General features: G+C 44.1%; 2 protein-coding genes across 2 annotated transcripts in view; both read left to right on the top strand.

Moving 5' to 3' along the window:
* Window positions 1-562, top strand: part of LOC106569741 (twisted gastrulation protein homolog 1-A) — a 3202-nt gene extending 2640 nt beyond the window's left edge. The window contains exon 2 of the mRNA XM_014141321.2: window positions 1-562. This exon is cut by the window's left edge and continues 95 nt beyond it. Coding sequence (XP_013996796.1) covers window positions 1-87 — 87 coding nt within the window. The 3' untranslated portion in view covers window positions 88-562.
* Window positions 563-5509: 4947 nt separating this feature from the next.
* The window catches only part of ralbp1 (ralA binding protein 1), a 22420-nt gene continuing 2929 nt past the window's right edge, over window positions 5510-25000 (top strand). Inside the window, exons 1-11 of the mRNA XM_014141319.2 lie at window positions 5510-5589; window positions 7840-8189; window positions 11128-11255; window positions 11642-11793; window positions 12023-12165; window positions 12325-12518; window positions 13390-13545; window positions 13937-14098; window positions 21431-21562; window positions 23752-23862; window positions 24363-24484. Of these exons, the coding sequence (XP_013996794.1) occupies window positions 7940-8189; window positions 11128-11255; window positions 11642-11793; window positions 12023-12165; window positions 12325-12518; window positions 13390-13545; window positions 13937-14098; window positions 21431-21562; window positions 23752-23862; window positions 24363-24484 (1550 nt within the window). The 5' untranslated portion in view covers window positions 5510-5589; window positions 7840-7939. The remainder of the gene's footprint in view (window positions 5590-7839; window positions 8190-11127; window positions 11256-11641; window positions 11794-12022; window positions 12166-12324; window positions 12519-13389; window positions 13546-13936; window positions 14099-21430; window positions 21563-23751; window positions 23863-24362; window positions 24485-25000) is intronic.

The following is a 25000-nucleotide window of genomic DNA, read 5'->3' as shown; positions in this document are numbered from 1 at the left end:
TTTCACAACGCCTGTTGTCAGTGCATCGGCCCGGAGTGTCTGGACTACGGCAGCAAGGCTGTTAAGTGCATGAACTGTCTGTTCTGAAGACTGACGGTGGATGGATCCATGAACTGTCTGTTGTTGAAGACTGATGTCTCCATGGTGGTGGAGACTGGTACCATATATATCGACCAAACCCATGGGCGGCTCGAGGGAGGGGCTAGACGATGCGGAAGCCTTTTCTCAACAATAGCCTATCACCCCATTAGTAACCCCAATAAATATTTTATTAATATATGAACGCATTTACACCATACAGGGCCTTCGGAAAGTATTCAGACCCCTTCACTTTTTCCACATTTTGTTACGTTACAGCCTTATTCTAAAATTGATTAAATAATGTTTTCCCCCACATCAATCTACACACAATACCCCATAATGACAAAGCGAAAACAGGTTTCTATACATTTTTGCAAAACATAAAATAGAAATACCTTATTTACGTAAGTATTCAGACCCTTTACTATGAGACTCAAAATTGAGCTCAGGTGCATCCTGTTTCCATTGATCATCCTTGAAATGTTTCTACAACTTGATTGGAGTCCACCTGTGGTAAATTCAATTGATTGGACATGATTTGGAAAGGCACACACCTGTCTATATAAGGTCCCACAGTTGACAGTGCATGTCAGAGTAAAAACCAAGCCATGAGGTCAAAGGAATTGTCCGTAGAGCTCCGAGACAGGATTGTGTCGAGGCACAGATCTGGGGAAGGGTACCAAAACATTTCTGCACCATTGAAGGTCCCCAAGAACACAGTGGCCTCCATCATTCTTAAATGGAAGAAGTTTGGAACCACCAAGACTCTTCCTAGAGCTGGCCGCCCGGCCAAACTGAGCAATCGGGGGAGAAGGGCCTTGGTCAGGGAGGTGAGCAAGAACCTGATGGTCACTCTGACAGAGCTCCAGAGTTCCTCTGTGGAGAAGGGAGAAACTTCTAGAAGGACAACCATCTCTGCAGCACTCCACCAATCAGGCCTTTATGGTAGAGTGGCCAGACGGAAGCCACTCCTCAGTAAAAGGCACATGACAGCCTGCTTGGAGTTTACCAAAAGGCACCTAAAGACTCTCAGACCATGAGAAACAAGATTCTCTGGTCTGATGAAACCAAGATTGAACTTTTCTGGAGGAAACCTGGCACCATCCCTACGGTGAAGCATGGTGGTTGCAGCATCATGCTGTTGGTATTTTTTCAGCGGCAGGGACTGGGAGACTAGTCAGGATCAAGGGAAAGATGAACAGAGCAAAGTACAGAGAGATTTGTGGTGAAAACCTGCTCCAGAGCGCTCAGGACCTCAGACTGGGTCGAAGGTTCACCTTCTAACAGGACAACGATCCTAAGCACATAGCCAAGACAACAGAGGAGTGGCTTCGGGACAAGTCTCTGAATGTCCTTGAATGGCCCAGCCAGAGCCCGGACTTGAACCCGATCGAACATCTCTAGAGAGACCTGAAAATAGCTGTGCAGCGACGCTCCCCATCCAACCTGACAGAGCTTGAGAGGATCTGCAGAGAAGAATGGGAGAAACTCCCCAAATATAGGTGTGCCAAGCTTGTAGCGTCATACCCAAGAAGACTCGAGGCTGTAATCGCTGCCAAAGGTGCTTCAACAAAGTACTGAGTAAAGGGTCTGAATACTTATGGAAATGTGATATTGAAGTTTGCAAAAATGGCCAAAAACCTGTCATTATGGGGTATTGTGATGTCATTATGGGGTATTGTGATGTCATTATGGGGTATTGTGATGTCATTATGGGGTATTGTGTGTACATTTACATTTACATTTACGTCATTTAGCAGACGCTCTTATCCAGAGCGACTTACAAATTGGTGCATTCACCTTATGATATCCAGTGGAACAACCACTTTACAATAGTACATCTATATATTTCATGAGGTAGTCACCTGGAATGCATTTCAATTAACAGGTGTGCCTTGTTAAGTGAAGGAATTTCTTTCCTTCTTAATGCGTTTGAGCCAATCAGTTGTGTTGTGACAAGGTAGGGGTGGTATACAGAAGATAGCCCTATTTGGTAAAAGACCAAGTCCATATTATGTCAAGAACAGCTCAAATAAGCAAAGAGAAACGACAGTCCATCATTACTTTAAGACATGAAGGTACGTTAATGCAGAAATGTTCAAAAACTTTGAACGTTTCTTCAAGTGCAGTCACAAAAACCATCAAGCTCTATGATGAAACTGGCTCTCATGAGGACCGCCACAGATCTGATAAAAACTATTTCTGAAAAATTCATTCTGGTAACTTCTAAGTAAATTATATTTAATTACTACAAAAATTCCATGGGGGAAAAAATGATAGAATGACAAACCAAATCAATATGTATAGCAGCAGCCTATAGATAAATAAATAAATGGTGGTTTCTTCCCTGTCTTCTCCCTGGTGGGGGACAGAATGATAAACAACTATAGGCTATGTGAAGTAAAATTCACCCTGTCTCTTCCTTGATGTTCATAAAAATTCCACAGAAACCCTCTTGCACAGTGGAACCCAGAACGACATGTGACCACTTGGTACGGCGACAGTTCTGCCGAGGACACCCAAATCAGAGTGGCCACCATTTTTTTACATTTTAGTCATTTAGCAGACGCTCTTATCCAGAGCGACTTACAGTAGTGAGTGCATACATTTCATAAATTTTTTCCGTACTGGTCCCCCGTGGGAATCGAACCCACAACCCTGGCGTTGCAAACACCATGCTCTACCAACTGAGCCACACGGAACCGCTAAGCCCCCAGGGAGCCTGACCATCTCTGGAAGTTTCTGTAGCCTTGCTTGGAATATTTATCCTATATTGGCTATTGGTTGAGCCACAGTGCCCGTTCTAGCTTGGTATGTTGGGGTGGGAAATTGGAAATGTGAATTGGGCCAAGTTGGAGGTAATAATGCATGTAAAGTTATAGTTAATATTGACATGCATGAATATACATCACCAAAAGCTTGATTTTTTTTTTAATGGCTGTTTTAAAACGAATTACCTGCAATTTTATGTTGTCGTGATTTATGTCCACTACTTGATCAATTGATTTGATAGCATGTTTTGAGCTATGCAAATAAATGATATGAAATCGATGAAGAGTTCACCTCTGTTTTCTTTGATTCTGTAATAGGGTATATTGTAACCATGTGTTCAAGCTAATCAACTCAAAAGTGTATTTATGTGTAAACTACACAATGCAATGAAATACCTTCTCACAATCCTCGCAAACAGGGCCATGGTTAAGCTACAGCATATGTATTAGTATATACACAAGGCTACAGTCTACAAAATATCTATATCCCATAGTCTTGGGTCTATTAGATTATAGGCCTACTGCAAATTATTGTTGTTTGTTCCTGAACTGTCCGAATGGCAGAACCATCCTTCAGTGATCCTTCAGCTGTCCTTCAGCCATCCTTCAGCCATCCTTCAGCACCACAATTTGGTTCAACTTCTGTAACATCACTGCACCATCCTGGCACTGTCCTATCAGCATCACGAAGGGCGCTCCAATCACTTAAAATTACATCTCATCAACACCTGCTGCCTACGTCTAATAGTCCTCCTCTGTTTCCCACGTCTAGTAGTCCCTCTCTGTTTCCCACGTCTAATAGTCCTCCTCTGTTTCCCACGTCTAGTAGTCCCCCTCTGTTTCCTACGTCTAATAGTCCCTCTCTGTTTCCCACGTCTAATAGTCCTCTGTTTCCCACGTCTAGTAGTCCCTCTCGGTTTCCTATGTCTAATAGTCCCTTTCTGTTTCCTACGTCTAATAGTCCCCCTCTGTTTCCTACGTCTAATAGTCCCCCTCTGTTTCCTACATCTAATAATCCTCCTCTTTTTCCTACGTCTAATAGTCCCCCTCTGTTTCCTACGTCTAATAGTCCCCCTCTGTTTCCTACATCTAATAATCCTCCTCTGTTTCCTACGTCTAATAATCCTCCTCTGTTTCCTACGTCTAATAATCCTCCTCTATTTCCTTCGTCTAATAATCCTCCTCTGTTTCCTACATCTAGTAGTCCTCCTGTTTCCTACGTCTAGTAGTCCTCCTGTTTCCTACGTCTAATAATCCTCCTCTGTTTCCTCTGTCTAGTTGTCCTCCTCTGTTTCCTTCGTCTAATAATCCTCCTGTTTCCTACGTCTAATAATCCTTCTCTGTTTCCTACGTCTAATAGTCCTCTGTTTCCTACGTCTAACAGTCCTCTGTTTCCAACGTCTAATAGTCCTCCTCTGTTTCCTACGTCTAACAGTCCTCCTCTGTTTCCTACGTCTAGTAGTCCTCCTGTTTCCTACGTCTAACAGTCCTAAAATGTGTGTAGCATGACTGGGAAAGGCTGGGGACTGACTAGCTATCGTAGTAGACTATAGTGTCCCTGCTTGGACATCCAGCCTCCCACTCTAATGTAATCTAATCTTAGTTTAACTGTGACAGGAATCCAGTCTGCTAATCTAATTTTAGTTTAACTGTGACAGGAATCCAGTCTCCCATTCTAATCTGAGTTTTACTGTGACTGGAAGCACATCAGTTCCTCGAGAAACACAGTTGTTATTACAGCATTCTGATACACAGGTGTTCAGTAAGTGAACCAGGGTGTACTGAGTCTTTCTCAGGAAGAGAGGGAAAGGGGGGTAGGGGTTTAACTGACTGATGCCAATGTTTTTACTGCTGCACTTAACTACACACACACACACACACGCGTTTGTTTGACTATTGTTGTAGGGACCAAACAATTAATTCACCTTTAAAATCCTATTTTCCCTAAACCCTCAACCTAACCCTAAACCTTAATCCTAAGCCTAAACCTTAATCCTAACCCCTAAACCTTAAACCTAACCCTAAACCTTAAACCTAACCCTTAACCCTAACCCCTAAATTTAAAATAGCCCCTTTCCTTGTGGGGACTGGCGAAATGTTCCCACTTGTCAGCATTTTCTTTGTTTTTACTATCCTTGTGAGGACTTCTTGTCTCTCCAAGGATAGTAAAACCAAACACACACACACACACCCTCTCTCTGTCTTTTTCTCTTTCTCCTCCTCTCTCTCCCTTTCCATCTTCTATTTTTAGCACCAGTGATGTTTGCAGATGGTTGAGTGTCCTGCCTGCCTGCCACTGATGCTGTGCCCAATTGGCGAGGAACAAACAGTAGTCTGTGAATCTGCCAACAAAACAATGACGATTTGTTCATCTTTATTGTTATTGAGTCACACGACCCTGTTACAGCTGGTAGAGGCTGTTAGATCTGTGGAAGTAGTGCCAAACAGACAACAGAAAACACAATGAAGACAACCTTTGTGTGAAAGTTGTCCGTCATTTCATAATGTATCTGATCAAATATAAATGTTTTTAGCTATTCATACGTATATAGTTGAATACTATTTTTTAAGTTGATAAAGTTGGTCAAACTGGACTTGTAGTTGTAGTTTCCCCAGGATTGCACTCTAAACTACAACTCCCATAAAGCACCCGTGGTCTCACTGCGCACACTCAGGTCTGTTTATTTGGTACTCAAACAGCTAGTAGGAAGCTCCGTTAAGGAATTGACCAGAACAGGTTAGTTGGCAAAGTAATATATCTGATCCTATCTCAAAGTCGATATATTTTTTTTTATGCAGTTATATAAGTTGAAGTACTTATAGCTGCCTCGTGTCGATTTATTCTCATGAATCTGTGAGCAATATTACCCGCGGGTGGCTTATAGCTAACGTAAGCTAGCTAGGTAGCTATGTGGCTAGCTAACGAATCAGCTGTACAGTGACAACAGCAGTTAGTATCTGGGCCTCCATTCAAAGCCTAGTGGCTAACTACAACTTTGGTAGTTTGTACACATCCGTTTGAGTCGGTTGTTTTCCGTTCGCTTGCTCCTGGCTGTGCCTTAGGTCAACTACTTGTGGTTGTTGTATTGAACGGGAGTCATAACGCTTTATCATCGACACGGTTTATCGCCATAGGACAGCCATGATACAGACTGACCCCAGTGATAGTTGGGGAAGGAACCACATTCGATTTTTATCTACATATTATTATTTTTATTATTTTGCTAAGGCCAGTATTTTGATGCACATCTAGGGTTTAAAGGCTGAATGGGTTAATGTGAGTTGTTGTTTAAAAAAAAAAAAAAAGAATACATTGGACTAGGTATCTAACAATTTAGATATTAGAAATGTGTGGAGCTGGAGGCGTGTCAGTCAAAGGGAGTAGCCACCAGTTCATCTCCTTTTATAGTTAAGTTTAATAAAAACAATTTTTTTTAAAGTGACCAAAAAGTGATCTTTAAATGGTTAGGTAGCATTATCAAACTGTAGGAGAGAACAACCTGCTTAGGTGATTTTGAGATTAATTTCGTGGTGTCTGTGTGACTGTTTTTCTGTTTCTGTGGGCTGGTATGGGTTTTGCGTGGATGAGTTGTTGAGTTGATGAGGTCCAAAATATTTTTTGGAGCCCCATCTGGTGGCTTGGATTAATCCAGCTGTTGTTGTACTGTAGTCATGTACTGGGTTTGGATTTGACCTCTGTGGGCATCCTTAACGTATGCCGTTACTATTTTAATGAGTTATATTCTGGGACTATGGAAAATATGTACATTGTGTGCCATACAGTAAAGTGGACATGCAGTCATGTGGTCTGTCTGTGTCTTATGTAATCCATTAATGATTTAATTCAGTCCGTCTAGTTACTCATTAAGACGTAGACAGAACAGTACCGTTTAACTAAATGTGTGTGTACTGCCATCACGTCTAGTAGTCCCTCTCTGTTTCCTACGTCTAGGAGACAGAACAGTACCGTTTAACTAAATGTGTGTGTACTGCCATCACGTCTAGTAGTCCCTCTCTGTTTCCTACGTCTAATAGTCCCTCTCTGTTTCCTACGTCTAATAGTCCCTCTCTGTTTCCCACGTCTAATAGTCCCTCTCTGTTTCCTACGTCTAATAGTCCCTCTCTGTTTCCTACGTCTAATAGTCCCTCTCTGTTTCCTACGTCTAGTAGTCCCTCTCTGTTTCCTACATCTAGTAGTCCCTCTCTGTTTCCTACGTCTAATAGTCCCTCTGTTTCCCACGTCTAATAGTCCCTCTCTGTTTCCCACGTCTAATAGTCCTCCTCTGTTTCCCACGTCTAATAGTCCTCCTCTGTTTCCCACGTCTAATAGTCCCCCTCTGTTTCCCACGTCTAATAGTCCCCCTCTGTTTCCCACGTCTAATAGTCCCCCTCTGTTTCCCACGTCTAATAGTCCCCCTCTGTTTCCCACGTCTAATAATCCCCCTCTGTTTCCCACGTCTAATAGTCCTCCTCTGTTTCCTACGTCTAATAATCCTCCTCTGTTTCCCACGTCTAATAGTCCTCCTCTGTTTCCCACGTCTAATAGTCCTCCTCCTCTGTTTCCTACGTCTAATAATCCTCCTCTGTTTCCCACGTCTAATAATCCCCCTCTGTTTCCTACGTCTAATAATCCTCCTCTGTTTCCCACGTCTAATAATCCCCCTCTGTTTCCTACGTCTAATAGTCTTCTGTTTCCTACATCTAATAATCCTCTGTTTGCTACGTCTAGTAGTCCACCTCTGTTTCCTACGTCTAGTAGTCCTCCTCTGTTTCCTACGTCTAACAGCCTCTGTTTCCTACGTCTAATAATCCCCCTCTGCAGTAGTATAGCTGGGTTGAGCTGGACTCCAAGAGATATCTACTATAACAGAGCCCCATCTGCTGGTTACAAATTGATGCAGCAGCTGTACACTAAAACGATCAGATAATGTGAATGTAATGTTTGACTAAGTATGAACTAAGTGTGTGCGTGTCCCCCCCCCTGTAGGTGTAATGGCCCGGTGATGTGTCCCTGACCCGAGGAGTGACGAGACACCAAGGACTCTGTGTCAAGAGCAGTGCCCAGGTCAGAGAGACCTAGCCCAGCCATGACAGAGTGCTTCCTGCCCCCCAGTTGCAGCCCAGCGGAGGTTCGTCGGGCGGAGCACCCAGGAGGGGTGGCTCGTACCCCCAGCTCGGAGGAGATCAGCCCCACCAAGTTCCCCGGACTGTACAGGACGGGCGAGCCCTCGCCCCCCCACGACGGACACCACCACCATGAGGTCATCGACGCGGTGTCGGATGATGATAAAGAACACGGGAAGAAGAAGAACAAGTTCAAGAAGAAGGAGAAGAGGAGTAAGAGACAATACCTTATTACTGTTTATTTATCTGGGATTTATACAAGTCGTTCTTATTAAAAGTCGACTTTAGGCAACAACAAAAAAATAAAAATAACATAACTTTAAGCTGTATAACTGATCAATGCACCATCATACCAGGTCATTTAATGCTTAAAAACAAAACCAAATGGCTGAATAAGATATCTGTCTACAGAAGTGCCATTTCTTGACAATCTCTACAGCTTCCGTCCAAAAACAAAATCCTGTGAAATGACGTCAACACATACTGGAGGAGTTACTGGCTGGCTACAGTGGGCTACAGTTAGCTAACGAACTAGCTACAGTTAGCTAACGAACTAGCTACAGTGAGCTACAGTTAGCTAACGAACTAGCTACATCATTCACGGCGCACATGACCAGAATAACACATTGATGAACCACCAAAGGCACATCCCATTTCTGTTTGAATGAACAATTGAGTTAGACCGTTTTTTTTGTACCTAAAGTCGACTTTTAAGATTCGAGAGTGAGCGCTATCCTAGGAAGGATTAGATCAAACATCTCTTTTGGAGAGTGAAAGCTATCCTAAGTCTTCCCTGTGGCTCAGTTGGTAGAGCATGGTGTGTGCAACGCCAGGGTTGTGGGTTCGATTCCCACGGGGGGCCAGTACAAAAAGAAAAAAATGCATGAAATGAAAATGTATGAAATGTATGCACTCACTACTGTAAGTCGCTCTGGATAAGAGCGTCTGCTAAATGACTAAAATGTAAATTAGATCAAACATCTCTTTGGAGAGGGAGAGCTATCCTAGGAAGGATTAGATCAAACATCTCTTTTGGAGAGGGAGAGCTATCCTAGGAAGGATTAGATCAAACTTCTCTTTTGGAGACGGAGAGCTATCCTAGGAAGGATTAGATCAAACATCTCTTTTGGAGAGGGAGAGCTATCCTAGGAAGGATTAGATCAAACATCTCTTTTGGAGAGGGAGAGCTATCCTAGGAAGGATTAGATCAAACATCTCTTTTGGAGAGGGAGAGCTATCCTAGGAAGGATTAGATCAAACATCTCTTTTGGAGAGGGAGAGCTATCCTAGGAAGGCAGCAAAGAAATTGCTCGGACCAGAAGTTTTCCTGACCTTGTGACCTAAACTGGAAAACATCCTTTTCTGACTGATTTGTTGCATAGCACATGCTTTTAAAGTAACTGTCCAGTGAAAATCTCACTTTTAATAGTTCAATATTCAGTTAACTTAACACCCAAATAATGTTATTGACTCCATCCTATTTTATATTTGTGACCAAAGCATACATTGGAGAGAGAAAAAAAAACACTCAAACTTGCATTTCAGACCGTTTCAGACACACTGGCTACAGTATTTCCTCATAGAGGATGATGTTATTGAGGAGGATGATCTGACCAATCAGCAGTCTACTCGCATGAATATTTTTTACTACTGCCCACACCATTCAAACACAGAAAATCTGCTTTTTAACATACTTTAATTGCACATTTTTGGAAAGAAAATGATTTCACTCGTATTGTAATTAATTTTAGGTCATATTTCACAGAAATCTGGAAACAGTGGAAAGTTACTTTAATCTTTTATTATAGTAAGGTAGCCTTTAACTCTTTATGCTCACTTTTGGGTCAAAGCCCTCTCAAGCACATGGCCCCTCTGATTCTTAATGGTCCTTGTTATTGTTCCTCCTGTCTGTTTTTATCAGGGGTTTTCCATGGATAAATGTAGCTTTCCCTCCCAGGGCATAGTGACTAGAGAGGGGGGAGGAGATGGACAGTTTGAGGGCACATCCTGTACCCAGCGAAGGTGTGTCCTAGGCAGCGGTGCGATACACAGGGTCCCTGGCTGGCTAGAGGCAACAGGTTAGGTGTTGAGTAGGCAGCGGTCCGATACACAGGGTCCCTGGCTGGCTAGAGGCAACAGGTTAGGTGTTGAGTAGGCAGCGGTCTGATACACAGGGTCCCTGGCTGGCTAGAGGCAACAGGTTAGGTGTTGAGTAGGCAGCGGTCTGATACACAGGGTCCCTGGCTGGCTAGAGGCAACAGGTTAGGTGTTGAGTAGGCAGCGGTCCGATACACAGGGTCCCTGGCTGGCTAGAGGCAACAGGTTAGGTGTTGAGTAGGCAGCGGTCTGATACACAGGGTCCCTGGCTGGCTAGAGGCAACAGGTTAGGTGTTGAGTAGGCAGCGGTCTGATACACAGGGTCCCTGGCTGGCTAGAGGCAACAGGTTAGGTGTTGAGTAGGCAGCGGTCCGATACACAGGGTCCCTGGCTGGCTAGAGGCAACAGGTTAGGTGTTGAGTAGGCAGCGGTCTGATACACAGGGTCCCTGGCTGGCTAGAGGCAACAGGTTAGGTGTTGAGTAGGCAGCGGTCTGATACACAGGGTCCCTGGCTGGCTAGAGGCAACAGGTTAGGTGTTGAGTAGGCAGCGGTCTGATACACAGGGTCCCTGGCTGGCTAGAGGCAACAGGTTAGGTGTTGAGTAGGTCACAATGATCTGATCTTGGACAGCAGTTTGTTTGCGATTGGATGTGAGGAAATAACTTTTGAGGTTGGTTCAGGAAAACGAGTGGCCTGCCAGGTGCTGTGGGAATTGTCCTATATTGAAGCCTGACCTCTTTTCCTAGTCCTCTCTCTCTCCTCTCTCTCCTCTCTCTCTCTGTCTCTCGCTCCCTCTCTCTCTCTGGCTCCCTCTCTCTCTGTCTCTCTCTCTCTCTCTCTCTCTCTCTCTCTCTCTGGCTCCCTCTCTTTTCTTCCCTCTCTTCTCTCCCTCTCCTCTGCTATAGTTCTTCTGCTATATTTCCTGACTCTCTCTCTCTCTCTCTCCTCTCTTTCGTGCTTCTTGTTGACTACATTTGTGGTATTAGTGAGAATCGGAGAGAAGTGTTCTCTCTAACCTCCTCCTCTATCCTCTCCATCCATCCGTCCCGTAGCGGAGGGATACGCAGCCTTCCAGGAGGACAGCTCGGCGGACGAGGCAGAGAGCCCCTCCAAGATGAAGCGTTCAAAGGGTATTCACGTGTTTAAGAAACCCAGCTTCTCCAAGAAGAAAGACTTCAAGGTAAAGAACAAAGTAAATGGACATGACTGTTTCATTTATTTACCTTGCTGGAGAACTCTGTTTTACCAGTCAGCTTTAATGCCCTGTTATTAACTGTTAGTTACGATAACCAGTGAAGCTTATTCTTTTAAATAATTTCAATGTTATTATTTGCTATTACTTATGAGGATCCAGCACTAAACCATTTTTTTGGGGGATCAGAACAATTTCTGATTTCTTGCTTTATATATGCCATTTCTTAACAGACGCTTTTATCCAAAGTGACTTAGTCATCCATGCATATATTTTACGTACGGGTGGTCCCGGGAATCGAACCCACTACCACTGGTGTCGCTTAGCACTATGCTCTACCAACTGAACACGTTGTGTTTTCCAATGTCTCCCAGGTGAAGGAGAAGTGTCCCAAGGAGGACAAGAAGGACAAGAAGTCTAAAGACCTGACGGCAGCTGACGTGGTGAAACAGTGGAAAGAGAAGAAGAAGAAGAAGAAGCCTACGGCAGAGCCGGAGTCCATCCCCGTGGAGATACCTACATTCAGGTAGACACGACGGTTCAAGGTCCCCAAATCTCAGACCTGATTACAATTTGACTTTGAGTGAAAGGTTGGTTAGATCCTGTTGTTTTGTGTGTGTGTGTGTGTGTGGCTGGACTATGTGCTTTCAAACTGAGCGTGTTTCTCAGGGATTTGTTTTAATAGCCAAAAGTACTAATATCCGTTCTTTGACATTTTAAAAAGGTGATTTTAAACTATTATTGTTGTTCCCCAGACCCATCTTCGGAGCTCCCCTGGCTGAGGCAGTGAAGAGAACAGCCCTGTACGACGGGATTCAGCTCCCCGCGGTCTTCAGAGAGTGTATCGACTACATCGAGAGCTACGGAATGAGGTGTGAAGGGATCTACCGTGTGTCAGGTATGTCTTGGTGTGTGGCAGGTATTGTCTTGGTGTGTGAGGGGGAATCTACCGTGTGGCAGGTATTGTCTTGGTGTGTGAGGGGGAATCTACCGTGTGGCAGGTATTGTCTTGGTGTGCAGTAACCCTCCCTCCATTCTCTCTCTCTCTCCCTCCCAGGTATGAAGTCTAAAGTGGACGAGCTGAAGGCAGCATACGACCGCGAGGAGTGTCCGTGCTTGGAGGAGTATGATCCTCACACCGTAGCCAGCCTGTTGAAACAGTACCTCCGAGAACTGCCTGAGAACATGCTGGGGCGAGACCTGGCTCAACGCTTTGAGGACGCCTGCAGTAGACCGGCTGAGGCTGAGAAGGTGAGGAGGTGATTTGATGACCAGCTTTAGATATTATGGATCCATTTATTTTCCCCCCTCATCAATCTATACACAATACCCCATAACGACAATCCGAAAACAGGTCTTTAGACATTTTTGCAAATGTATTACAAATAAAAAAACAGAGATACCTTATTTATATAAGTATTCAGACCCTTTGCTATGAGACTTGAAATTGAGCTCAGGTGCATCCTGTTTCCATTGATTATCCTTGAGATGTTTCTACAACTTGGAGTCCACCTGTGGTAAATTCAATTGATTGGACGATGATTTGGAAAAGCCTTTTGAATGTTGTATAACGTCAGTAGCCTGGTTAAGACAGCATCATATTAAAATATAGTGGCGTACTCCACTTTGACCATGGGTAACCAATTAAACCAAGCAGCTGGATGGATTAACAGTCTGTCTATGGTAGCCTGTTTAACAAATGCCATTGGATGGAGGCTGTACCGTTTTAAGGTCTCTGATAAGTTGATTCGTTATTTTGTTATAATTATCTGATCAGCTGGCCATCCTAAGCGTCGCGACTAATTTGACCAAGTTGGCCAATGAGAAAATCTAGCAGCTAGCCATTAGACCAATGGTTTAAACCAGGATATAAGCAAATGTTCACAAGTATGGCCCCTGTGTGTGTTTTTGAAAAAGAGTTCTAGAACGGTGTTTTATTTATCAGGTGACAGAGTTCTAGAACGGTGTTTTATTTGTCAGGTGACAGAGTTCTAGAACGGTGTTTTATTTGTCAGGTGACAAGAGTTCTAGAACGGTGTTTTATTTGTCAGGTGACAAGAGTTCTAGAACTGTGTTTTATTTGTCAGGTGACAGAGTTCTAGAACGGTGTTTTATTTGTCAGGTGACAGAGTTCCAGCGTCTCTTGACGGAGGTGCCCCCTGGCAGCCGTCTGCTCCTGTCCTGGCTGGTCACTCACATGGAGCATGTTATCACAAGGGAGACCGACACCAAGATGAATATCCAGAATATATCCATCGTACTCAACCCCACTGTACAGGTAATAACAATGAATTGTATTTGTAGATCGCTTTTCATTACATACAGGAATCCCATAGACATGTGGAGGGAGGGAGGGAGGGAGGGAGGGAAAGCAGTGAGGGAGAGAAGGGTCCTCAGTGAAATCCTGGCCCAGTTTTTTATTTATTTATTATTATTTTTATTTTTTTTAGAGCTAATGCATTCCCAACAGGGTACGATGTTGGTTGCTCCACTTACACTGAACTAGCAGACTTCATTATCACCCCTACAAACTACTAGACTTTAGCTCAAAGGGTTAACACTGCGTCAGTGCAATTAATATGCAGGTGACCTATATCCTCATCTTGTCTTCTGTCTGTCCCGTCTATCTGTGCTCCTGTGTTTTTGACCCACTGTCCTCTTTCCTCCAGATTGGTAACAGGGTCCTGTACATGTTCTTCACCCACGTGAGAGAGCTGTTTGGGGAAGTGTTTCTGAGGCCCGTGTCCCGTCCCCTCCGCTGGTCCAATGCTGCCACCATGCCGGCCCTGCCAGAGACACAGGACAGCATTAAGGAGGAGATACGACGACAGGTTGGGAGCGTTTGAACAGATATTTGCAGTACAACTTTAGTCACTGAAGCAGGCTGACTGCTACTCAAGCAGTTTTTAAGGGGCAGTAGATGGTATCTAGGACACTGATGCTGCTCCGGTGACTTCCTGTTCATCTCTGTGTTAAAAGTTAGCCTAGTTTTTTTCCCCTCCTCTTCACGATGTACAGCACATCAATGGAGTTGAGCGGAGACGACTGTGGGAGGACTGAACCTCCAACTACATCCAGGCTGTAAATTCTTAAACCCTTAGCTTCTACCTATGTTGGTCTTCTGTAGCTCCGTGCCTTATTTGTTTACTGAAATCCATACTTTTTTTAACTAAACGTTTGTTCAAATACAGTTCTCTTTCTGTGAGTCTAACCCCCCAAAAAGGTTCTGAAACACGGTGAAAGACCTGTAGAATACACCCTTCTCCTCACAGCTGCCCATGTCTCTGTACCAGGCGGTGTCACAGGAAGGCCGGAAAATTGTCAAAAAGACCACATCCACTCGAGTCATAGACTGTTCACTCTACTACCGCACCGCAAGCGGTACCAGAGCACCAAGTCTGGGACCAAAAGGCTCCTGAACAGCTTCTATCCCCCAAGCCATAAGACTGCTAAACAGTTAATCAAAATGGCTACCCAGACTACTGCATTGACCCTTTTTTATTACACGGACTCTTACGTCGACTCTGTGCACTCGCTTGAGTATACCCAAACACATACTGACACTCCAACACACGCTGCTATTACCTATCCTAGTCATTTTTACCCCTACCTACATGTACATATTACCTCACCTACCTCGTACCCCTGCACATTGACTCTGTACAGGTACTCTTTGTATATAGCCTCGTTAGTGTGATTGTGAAGCAACACACTACTGTTATTCCTCTCACTACTATTATTATTCATTATTATTCATTATTATTATGTATTATTTATTATTCATTATTATGTATTATTCATTATTATTTATTATTATGCATTATTTATTATTATTCATGATCTTTATTGTTAATTATTATTATTCATTATTATTATTCATTATTTATACTTATTATTATTTATTATTCCGACATCTTTTTTGAGAAACAACTTGTCTGGAACACTGCGGTTCGTACACCTTTTAAGATAAACTCCAAATCACAAACACTCTAAAAACTATTATACGTTTTACAATATTCAACTTTTTGTAACTACAGAAATTCCCCTGAGTTAACATGGTGTTTCAATACTAAACTTAATTGCCTAGCAACAAGTGTTATATCAACAAGTAACTCGTTTTATAAGCTAATTTACGCAAATGTGAAAATAAGGCTTGTAAATTTAATACCTGATGTTTTTCCGCTGACTACTGACCACAGCTGTTTTATTGCCAGGGAAGTCATACTGAGACTAGGGTCTCTCTTTCTGATGAGCCCTGCATAAATACATCAAACATGTATACAACGAACAATACACAAAATTACAAAACACATATTAAGAAAAACAGACACTACTCTGATAATGGTGCTGGAGGGGATGGATGCCCTTTTAGGGGCTCCTAAACAACTGTGCTATTGTGTGTTTTTTCACATTGTTTGTAACTTATCTTGATCACAATGTTGCTGCTACCGTCTCATTTATTTGTTATCATTTTTTTTTACCTTTATTTAACTAGGCAAGTCAGTTAAGAACAAATTCTTATTTACAATGACTGCCTAGGAACAGTGGGTTAACTGCGTTGTTCAGGTGCCGAAGGACAGATTTTTAACCTTGTCAGCTCAGGGATTCAATCTTGCAACCTTTCGGTTACTAGTCCAACGCTCTAACCACTAGGCTACCCTGCTGCCTCTTATGACCGAAAAGAGCTTCTGGATATCAGAACAGCGATTACTCACCTCAATCTGGATAAATATTGTTTCTTTAATGAATCCGACGCGAAGGATGTACTGCTTCTCTGAGACCAGGCCCAAATCCCCGTTATTCACCTGAAGAATAGACGGAAATACAGGGGGCGGAGATCAGGGTGCCTTGTGAGAATTAGTCGTCAAGTGGGTATCCCACCTCTACCATCCCTTCTATTGGCCAACGTGCGATCACTGGAAAATAAACTGGATGTTCTCCGTTTGAGACTATCCTACCAACGGGAATTTCAAAACTGTAAGGTCTTATGTTTCATCGAGTCGTGGCTGAACGACGACATGGATAATATACAGTTGGCTGGGTTTTCCGTGCATTAGCAAGTAAGATGAGGGGTGGGGGTGTGTGTCTATTTGTCAATAACAGCTGGAGTGCGATCTCTAATATTAAGTAAGTCTCTAGGTTTTGGTCGCCTGAGGTAGAATACCTCATGATAAGCTGTAGAACACACTATTTACCAAGAGAGTTCACATCTATATTTTTCGTAGCCGTCTATTTACCACCACAAACTGATGCTGGCACTAGTACCCCACTCAACCAGCTGTATAAGGCCATCAGCAAAGAAGAAAATGCTCATCCAGAAGCGGTGCTCCTAGTGGCTGGGGACTTTAATGCAGGGAAACTTAAATCCGTTTTACCTCATTTCTACCAGCATGTTAAATGTGCAACCAGAGGGAAAAAAAACTCTAGATGACTTTTACTACACATACAGAGACGCGTACAAAGCTCTTCCTCCATTTGGCAAATCTGACCATAATTCTATCCTCCTGATTCCTGCTTACAAGCAAAAAACTAAAGCAGGGAGTACCAGTGACTCGATCAATACGGAAGTGGTCAGATTTGTATTTATTATGGATCTCCAAGCTACTAATTTGAAAAACATTACACTACATTCATAACAGATTTCACAACACACTGTGTTCCCTCAGGCCCCTACTCCACTACCACATATCTACAACACAAAATCCATGTGTACGTGTGTGTGTATAGTGTGTATGTTATCGTGTGTGTGTGTGTATGCATGTATCTGTGCCTATGTTTGTGTTGCTTCACAGTCCCCGCTGTTCCATAAGGTGTATTTTGTTTAAGGCAGGTGCGTTCATTTGAATTTCAAGACTAGGACAGTTAAACTGGTCTCATTCATCTTCTAAGGTAGACATCTTGTTCTTAATTTAGCTGCTTCGATGCAGCATTTTAATAACTGTTAGGCTATACTTTTTAAACTGTAAGCATTTAAAGTTGCAATAATCTACATTGGAACATTTTGGTTTCAATGGGCAACACATTTACTTTTCTTTGGTTTTATTGGGAAGCTCTTTGGTCGTATCGGGCAGCCCCTCCTTCTTTGGTCGTATCGGTAGCTCAAAGATAAATAGGCCTAACTGTCTCATTGTGAACTTCTTCCATTACCATTTTAATATTAATGCTTACAGCCAGCTGAACAAGCAGACAATGTTTTTACTGAAGCCTCCTTTTCTAGTTATTTCTTTGTATTTTTATTTGCTAATTTTCTTACTTTTTAACTCTTCATTGTTTGGAAAATGTTCGCAAGTAAGCATTTCAAAGTAAAGTATACAACTGCTGTATTCTGCGCATGTGACAAATAAAAAAGAATTTGATATGGATGTTACTGACAAGAAGCTCTTTTTATGGCTGAGCTCTTTTAATCACCACTTCGTTAAGTAAAGGATTTCTATTTGACTCATCCACGCCTCCTTGGCCGTCCAACACTTCCTCATCTCCCAGCCCTTCTAACGTGACTAGCCCTGATGCCCCTGCCCCGCTACAAAGTTTCTCCCTGCAGGCAGTTACTGAGTCTGAGGTGCTAAAGGAGCTCCTTAAACTTGACCCTAAAACAACATCTGGGTCAGATGGTTTGGATCCTTTTTATTGTTTAATGTTGCAGCCCCTTATCATCGCCAAGCCTCTCTCTCACCTTTTTATAACCTGTCTCTTCTCTCTGGGGAGGTTCCCATTGCCTGGAAGCCAATCACGGTGCGTCCTTTATTTAAAGGGCGTGATAAAACTGATTCTAACTGTTATAGGCCAATGTATATCTCGGCCTGTTTAACAAAATTTGTTAATAATCAACTGACTGTTCTTGATGTCTATAGTATTCTCCCTGGTACGTAATCTGGTTTCCGCTCAGGTTATGAATGTCACTGCAACCTTAAAGGTCCTCAATGATGTCACCATTGCCCTTGATTCTAAGCAATGTTGTGCTGCTATTTGTATTGACTTGGACCAAAGCTTTTAATACGGTAGACCATTTCATTATTGTGGGCCGGCTAAGGTGTATTGTTGTCTCTAAGGGGTCTTTGGCCTGGTTTGATAACTACCTCTCTCAAATGGGTAAAGTCAGAACATCTGTTGTCTCAGCCCCTGCCTGTCACCAAGGGAGTACCCCAAGGCTCGATGCTAGGCCCCACACTCTTCTCAATTTACATCAACAACATAGCTCAGGCAGTAGGAAGTTCTCTCATCCACTTATATGCAGATGATTCAGTCTGAAATTCAGCTGGCCCTTCCCTGGATTTTGTGTTAAACGCTCTACAACAAAGCTTTCTTAGTGTCCAGCAAGCTTTCTCTGCCCTTAACCTTGTTCTGAATACCTCCAAAACAATCGGTGTGGTTACTACCTCGGAGAGTTTAGACCTTAAGGTAGTCCACCTCATACAAGTACTTGGGAGTATGGCAAGACAGTACACTGTCCTTCTCTCAGCAAATATCCAATCTGCAGGCAAAGGTTAAATCTAGACTTGGTTTCCTCTGTTTCATGAGCTGAAATAAAAGATCCTAGAAATGTTCCAGATGCACAAAAAAGCTTATTTTTGAGAAATAATTGTGTACAAATTTAACATCCCTGTTAGTGAACATTTCTCCTTTTGCCAAGATATGTCAGGTGGATTATCATTAAAGCTGATTTAAACTGCATGATCATGCCACTGGTGTACCTTGTGCTGGGGACAATAAAAAGACCACTCTAAAATGTGCAGTTCTGTCATACAATGTGAGAGGTATTGACATGTTGAATGTACCGAGCTGTCTGTCTAAACTTCTGGCACACAGCTCAGACACCCATGCATACCCCACAAGACATGCCACCAGAGGTCTCTTCACAGTGACCAAGTCCAGAACAGACTATGGGAGGCACACAGTATTACATAGAGCCATGACTACATGGAACTCTATTCCACATCAGGTAACTGATGAAGCAGGAGAATCAGATTTAAAAAACGGATAAAAATACACCTTATGGAACAGCGGGGACTGTGAAGAAACACACACGATAACATGCGCATTATACATACACATGGATTTAGTAGTGTAGATATGTGGTAGTGGTGGAGTAGGGGCCTGAGGACACACAGTGTGTTATGAAATCTATGAATGTATTGTAAAGTTTTTAAAATTGTATAAACTGCCTTAATTTTGCTGGACCCCAGGAAGAGTAGCTGCTGCCTTGGCAGGAACTAATGGGGATCCATAATAAACCCCAGGAAGAGTAGCTGCTGCCTTGGCAGGAACTAATGGGGGATCCATAATAAACCCCAGGAAGAGTAGCTGCTGCCTTGGCAGGAACTAATGGGGGATCCATAATAAACCCCAGGGAAGAGTAGCTGCTGCCTTGATAGGAACTAATGGGGATCCATAATAAACCCCAGGAAGAGTAGCTGCTGCCTTGGCAGGAACTAATGGGGGATCCATAATAAACCCCAGGGAAGAGTAGCTGCTGCCTTGGCAGGAACTAATGGGGATCCATAATAAACCCCAGGAAGAGTAGCTGCTGCCTTGGCAGGAACTAATGGGGATCCATAATAAACCCCAGGGAAGAGTAGCTGCTGCCTTGGCAGGAACTAATGGGGATCCATAATAAACCCCAGGAAGAGTAGCTGCTGCCTTGGCAGGAACTAATGGGGATCCTTAATAAACCCCAGGAAGAGTAGCCGCTGCCTTGATAGGAACTAATGGGGATCCATAATAAACCCCAGGAAGAGTAGCCGCTGCCTTGGCAGGAACTAATGGGGATCCATAATAAACCCCAGGAAGAGTAGCCGCTGCCTTGGCAGGAACTAATGGGGAGCCATAATAAACCCCAGGGAAGAGTAGCTGCTGCCTTGGCAGGAACTAATGGGGATCCATAATAAACCCCAGGAAGAGTAGCCGCTGCCTTGATAGGAACTAATGGGGATCCATAATAAACCCCAGGAAGAGTAGCCGCTGCCTTGGCAGGAACTAATGGGGATCCATAATAAACCCCAGGAAGAGTAGCCGCTGCCTTGGCAGGAACTAATGGGGATCCATAATAAACCCCAGGAAGAGTAGCCGCTGCCTTGATAGGAACTAATGGGGATCCATAATAAACCCCAGGAAGAGTAGCTGCTGCCTTGGCAGGAACTAATGGGGGATCCATAATAAACCACAGGAAGAGTAGCTGCTGCCTTGGCAGGAACTAATGGGGGATCCATAATAAACCCCAGGGAAGAGTAGCTGCTGCCTTGGCAGGAACTAATGGGGATCCATAATAAACCCCAGGAAGAGTAGCTGCTGCCTTGGCAGGAACTAATGGGGATCCATAATAAACCCCAGGAAGAGTAGCTGCTGCCTTGGCAGGAACTAATGAGGATCCATAATAAACCCCAGGAAGAGTAGCCGCTGCCTTGATAGGAACTAATGGGGATCCATAATAAACCCCAGGAAGAGTAGCTGCTGCCTTGGCAGGAACTAATGGGGATCCATAATAAACCCCAGGAAGAGTAGCCGCTGCCTTGATAGGAACTAATGGGGATCCATAATAAACCCCAGGAAGAGTAGCTGCTGCCTTGGCAGGAACTAATGGGGATCCATAATAAACCCCAGGAAGAGTAGCTGCTGCCTTGGCAGGAACTAATGGGGATCCATAATAAACCCCAGGAAGAGTAGCTGCTGCCTTGGCAGGAACTAATGGGGATCCATAATAAAACCCAGGAAGAGTAGCTGCTGCCTTGGCAGGAACTAATGGAGATCCATAATAAATACAATTACAAATGCCACAGATGTCTCAAGTTTTGAGGGAGTGTGTAAGTGGCTGACTATCAGAATCCACCTGTGAGATCGTCTGAGGAGTATTTCTATCTGTAATAAAGCCCTTTTGTGGGGGAAAAAAAAACGAATTCTGATTGGCTGGGCCTGGCTCCCCAGTGGATGGGCCTATGCCCTCCCTAGCCCACCCATGACTCCACCCCTGCGAGGTTATGTGAAATCCATAAATTATAGCCTAATTTATTTATTTAAATTGACTTGATTTCCTTCTAAAAAAAAAAAACTATCTCTTTGAAATTGTTGCATGTTGTTTTTTTTTCAATATTTTTTGTTCAGTGTAACATATTGTGTAGTTTAATATGAAAAGGTTACTATAATTCTGCATGATAATGTCTCCCCCCTAGGAGTTCCTGCTGAACTGCCTTCACAGAGACCTCCAGGCTGGGGTAAAGGATCTGTCTAAAGAGGAGAGGCTCTGGGAGGTCCAGCGAATCCTCACCGCTTTAAAACGCAAACTACGGGAGGCGAAGAGACAGGCAAGGACACACACACTCTCACAACATACAGTGCATTTGGGAAAAGCAATTCAGACTTCATTTTTCCCACATTTTGTTACAGCCTTATTCTAAAATGGATTACATAAAATCAAAAACAATTTAAATCCTCTACAATCTACACACACTACCCCATAATGACAAAGCAAAAACAGTTTTTTTTAAATGTTTGCTACAACAACAAAAAGATTCTTGAGATATTTCTACAACTTGATTGGAGTCCACCTGTGGTAAATGGAATTGACTGGACCTGATTTGGAAAGGCACACACCTGTCTATATAAGGTCCCACAGTTGACAGTGCATTTCAGATGAAAAACCAAGCCATGAGGTCGAAGTAATTGTCCGTAGAGCTCAGAGACAGGATTGTGTCGAGGCACAGATCTGGGGAAGGGTACCAAAACATTTCTGCAGCATTGAAGGTCCCCAAGAACACAGTGGCCTCCATGATTCTTAAATAGAAGAAGTTTGGAACCACCAAGACTCTTCCTAGAGCTGGCCGTCCGGACAAACTGAACAATCGGGGGAGAAGGGCCTTGGTCAGGGAGGATTACCTAGAATCCGATGGAGTTCCTCTCTGGAGATGGGAGACCCTTCCAGAAGGACAACCATTTCTGCAGCACTCCACCAATCAGGCCTTTATGGTAGAGTGGCCAGACAGAAGCCACTCCTCAGTTAAAGGTATACGACAGCCCACTTGGAGTTTTCCAAAAGGTATCTAAAGGACTCATGAGAAACAAGATTCTCTGGTCTGATGAAACCAAAATGGAGCTCATTGTATTTATTTTTTAAAACTTTTTACCCCTTTTTCTCCCCAATTTCGTGATATACAATTAGTAGTAACAGTCTTGTCTCATCGCTGCAACTCCCGTACAAACTAGGGAGAGGCGACCGTCAAGAGCCGTGCGTTTTCCGAAACACGACCCTGCCAAGCCGCACTGGGTTAGAGGTTCCCAGCCTGTTCTATTTACCAGTCATATTACCAGGGTTACAGGTTCCCAGCCTGTTCTATTTACCAGTCATATTACCAGGGTTAGAGGTTCCCAGCCTGTTCTATTTACCAGTCATATTACCAGGGTTAGAGGTTCCCAGCCTGTTCTATTTACCAGTCATATTACCAGGGTTACAGGTTCCCAGCCTGTTCTATTTACCAGTCATATTACCAGGGTTAGAGGTTCCCAGCCTGTTCTATTTACCAGTCATATTACCAGGGTTACAGGTTCCCAGCCTGTTCTATTTACCAGTCATATTACCAGGGTTACAGGTTCCCAGCCTGTTCTATTTACCAGTCATATTACCAGGGTTACAGGTTCCCAGCCTGTTCTATTTACCAGTCATATTACCAGGGTTACAGGTTCCCAGCCTGTTCTATTTACCAGTCATATTACCAGGGTTACAGGTTCCCAGCCTGTTCTATTTACCAGTCATATTACCAGGGTTACAGGTTCCCAGCCTGTTCTATTTACCAGTCATATTACCAGGGTTACAGGTTCCCAGCCTGTTCTATTTACCAGTCATATTACCAGGGTTAGAGGTTCCCAGCCTGTTCTATTTACCAGTCATATTACCAGGGTTACAGGTTCCCAGCCTGTTCTATTTACCAGTCATATTACCAGGGTTACAGGTTCCCAGCCTGTTCTATTTACCAGTCATATTACCAGGGTTAGAGGTTCCCAGCCTGTTCTATTTGCCAGTCATATTACCAGGGTTAGAGGTTCCCAGCCTGTTCTATTCATTCTATTTCTGTGTGCCGTTGCTGTATGGTGAAGGCTGTTGCCTAGGCAACCAAAGACTTGTTTGCTAAGACAAGCTTGTTTCAGCAAAGTTTCATCATGTTAAGAGTCTGTGCTACAGCAGAAACTCAACCGCCTCGAATCCCCTGCCTTCCCGTCTTCAGTTTGCTATTCGTTTCCAAAATGACGGTTATTTCGTTTTCATGACGGTCTTCATCCATACCCGTCGGTTACACGGTTATATGGTAATTGTGCCAGCCCTCGTGTGTACCTCCTAGGAGTTTTAGAGATCCTGTCTCTCTAACGTGTGTGTGTGTGTGTGTGTGTGTGTGTGTGTGTGTGTGTGTGTGTGTGTGTGTGTGTGTGTGTGTGTGTGTGTGTGTGTGTGTGTGTGTGTGTGTGTGTGTGTGTGTGTGTGTGTGTGTGTGTGTGTGTGCAGGAGTGTGAGACTAAGATAGCCCAGGAGATAGCCAGTCTCTCTAAAGAAGACGTGTCTAAAGAAGAGATGACCGAGAACGAAGAAGAGGTGGTCAACATACTGCTGGCACAGGTAACACACACGGGGTAACACACACGGGGTAACACACACGGGGTAACACACACGGGTAACACACACGGGGTAACACACACGGGTAACACACACGGGGTAACACATACGGGGTGACACACACGGGGTAACCCACACGGGTAACACACACGGGTAACACACACGGGGTAACACACACGGGGTAACACACACGGGGTAACACACACGGGGTAACACACACTGGGTAACACACACTGGGTAACACACACGGGGTAACACACGGGGTAACACACACGGGTAACACACACTGGGTAACACACACGGGGTAACACACACGGGGTAACACACACGGGTTAACAACTACAGGGGTTAACACACACGGGTTAACACACACGGGGTAACACACACGGGGTAACACACACGGGGTAACACACACGGGGTATTATGGAGTAGAAATAATCTGCTGATCTATACTGAACAGTGCTTTTTCTCCCTCTCCTCTCCTCTCCTCTCCTCTCCTCCAGGAGAATGAGATCCTAACAGAGCAGGAAGAGCTGATATCTCTGGAGCAGGTGTTGAGGAGACAGATCGCTACAGAGAAGGAGGAGATCGAGAGACTGAGGGCCGAGATCGCTGACATACAGAGGTCAGAACTCTTGACTGACGTAACGGGCTAGAGGTCCGAACTCTGACTGACGGGACAGGCTAGAGGTCCGAACTCTGACTGACGGGACGGGCTAGAGGTCAGAACTCTGACTGACGGGACGGGCTAGAGGTCAGAACTCTGATTGACGGGACGGGCTAGAGGTCAGAACTCTGACTGACGGGACGGACTAGAGGTCAGAACTCTTGACTGACGGGACGGGCTAGAGGTCAGAACTCTTGACTGACGGGACGGGCTAGAGGTCAGAACTCTTGACTGACGGGACGGGCTAGAGGTCAGAACTCTTGACTGACGTGACGGGCTAGAGGTCAGAACTCTGACTGACGTGACGGGCTAGAGGTCAGAACTCTGACTGACGTGACGGGCTAGAGGTCAGAACTCTGACTGACGGGACGGGCTAGAGGTCAGAACTCTGACTGACGTGACGGGCTAGAGGTCAGAACTCTGACTGACGGGACGGGCTAGAGGTCAGAACTCTGACTGACGTGACGGGCTAGA

This window comes from Salmo salar, chromosome ssa14 (genome assembly GCF_905237065.1).
Source record: "Salmo salar chromosome ssa14, Ssal_v3.1, whole genome shotgun sequence".
Lineage (NCBI taxonomy): Eukaryota > Metazoa > Chordata > Actinopteri > Salmoniformes > Salmonidae > Salmo > Salmo salar.
Note: the sequence above shows the minus strand (reverse complement) of the source record. Positions and strands in the feature narration are given on the sequence as shown.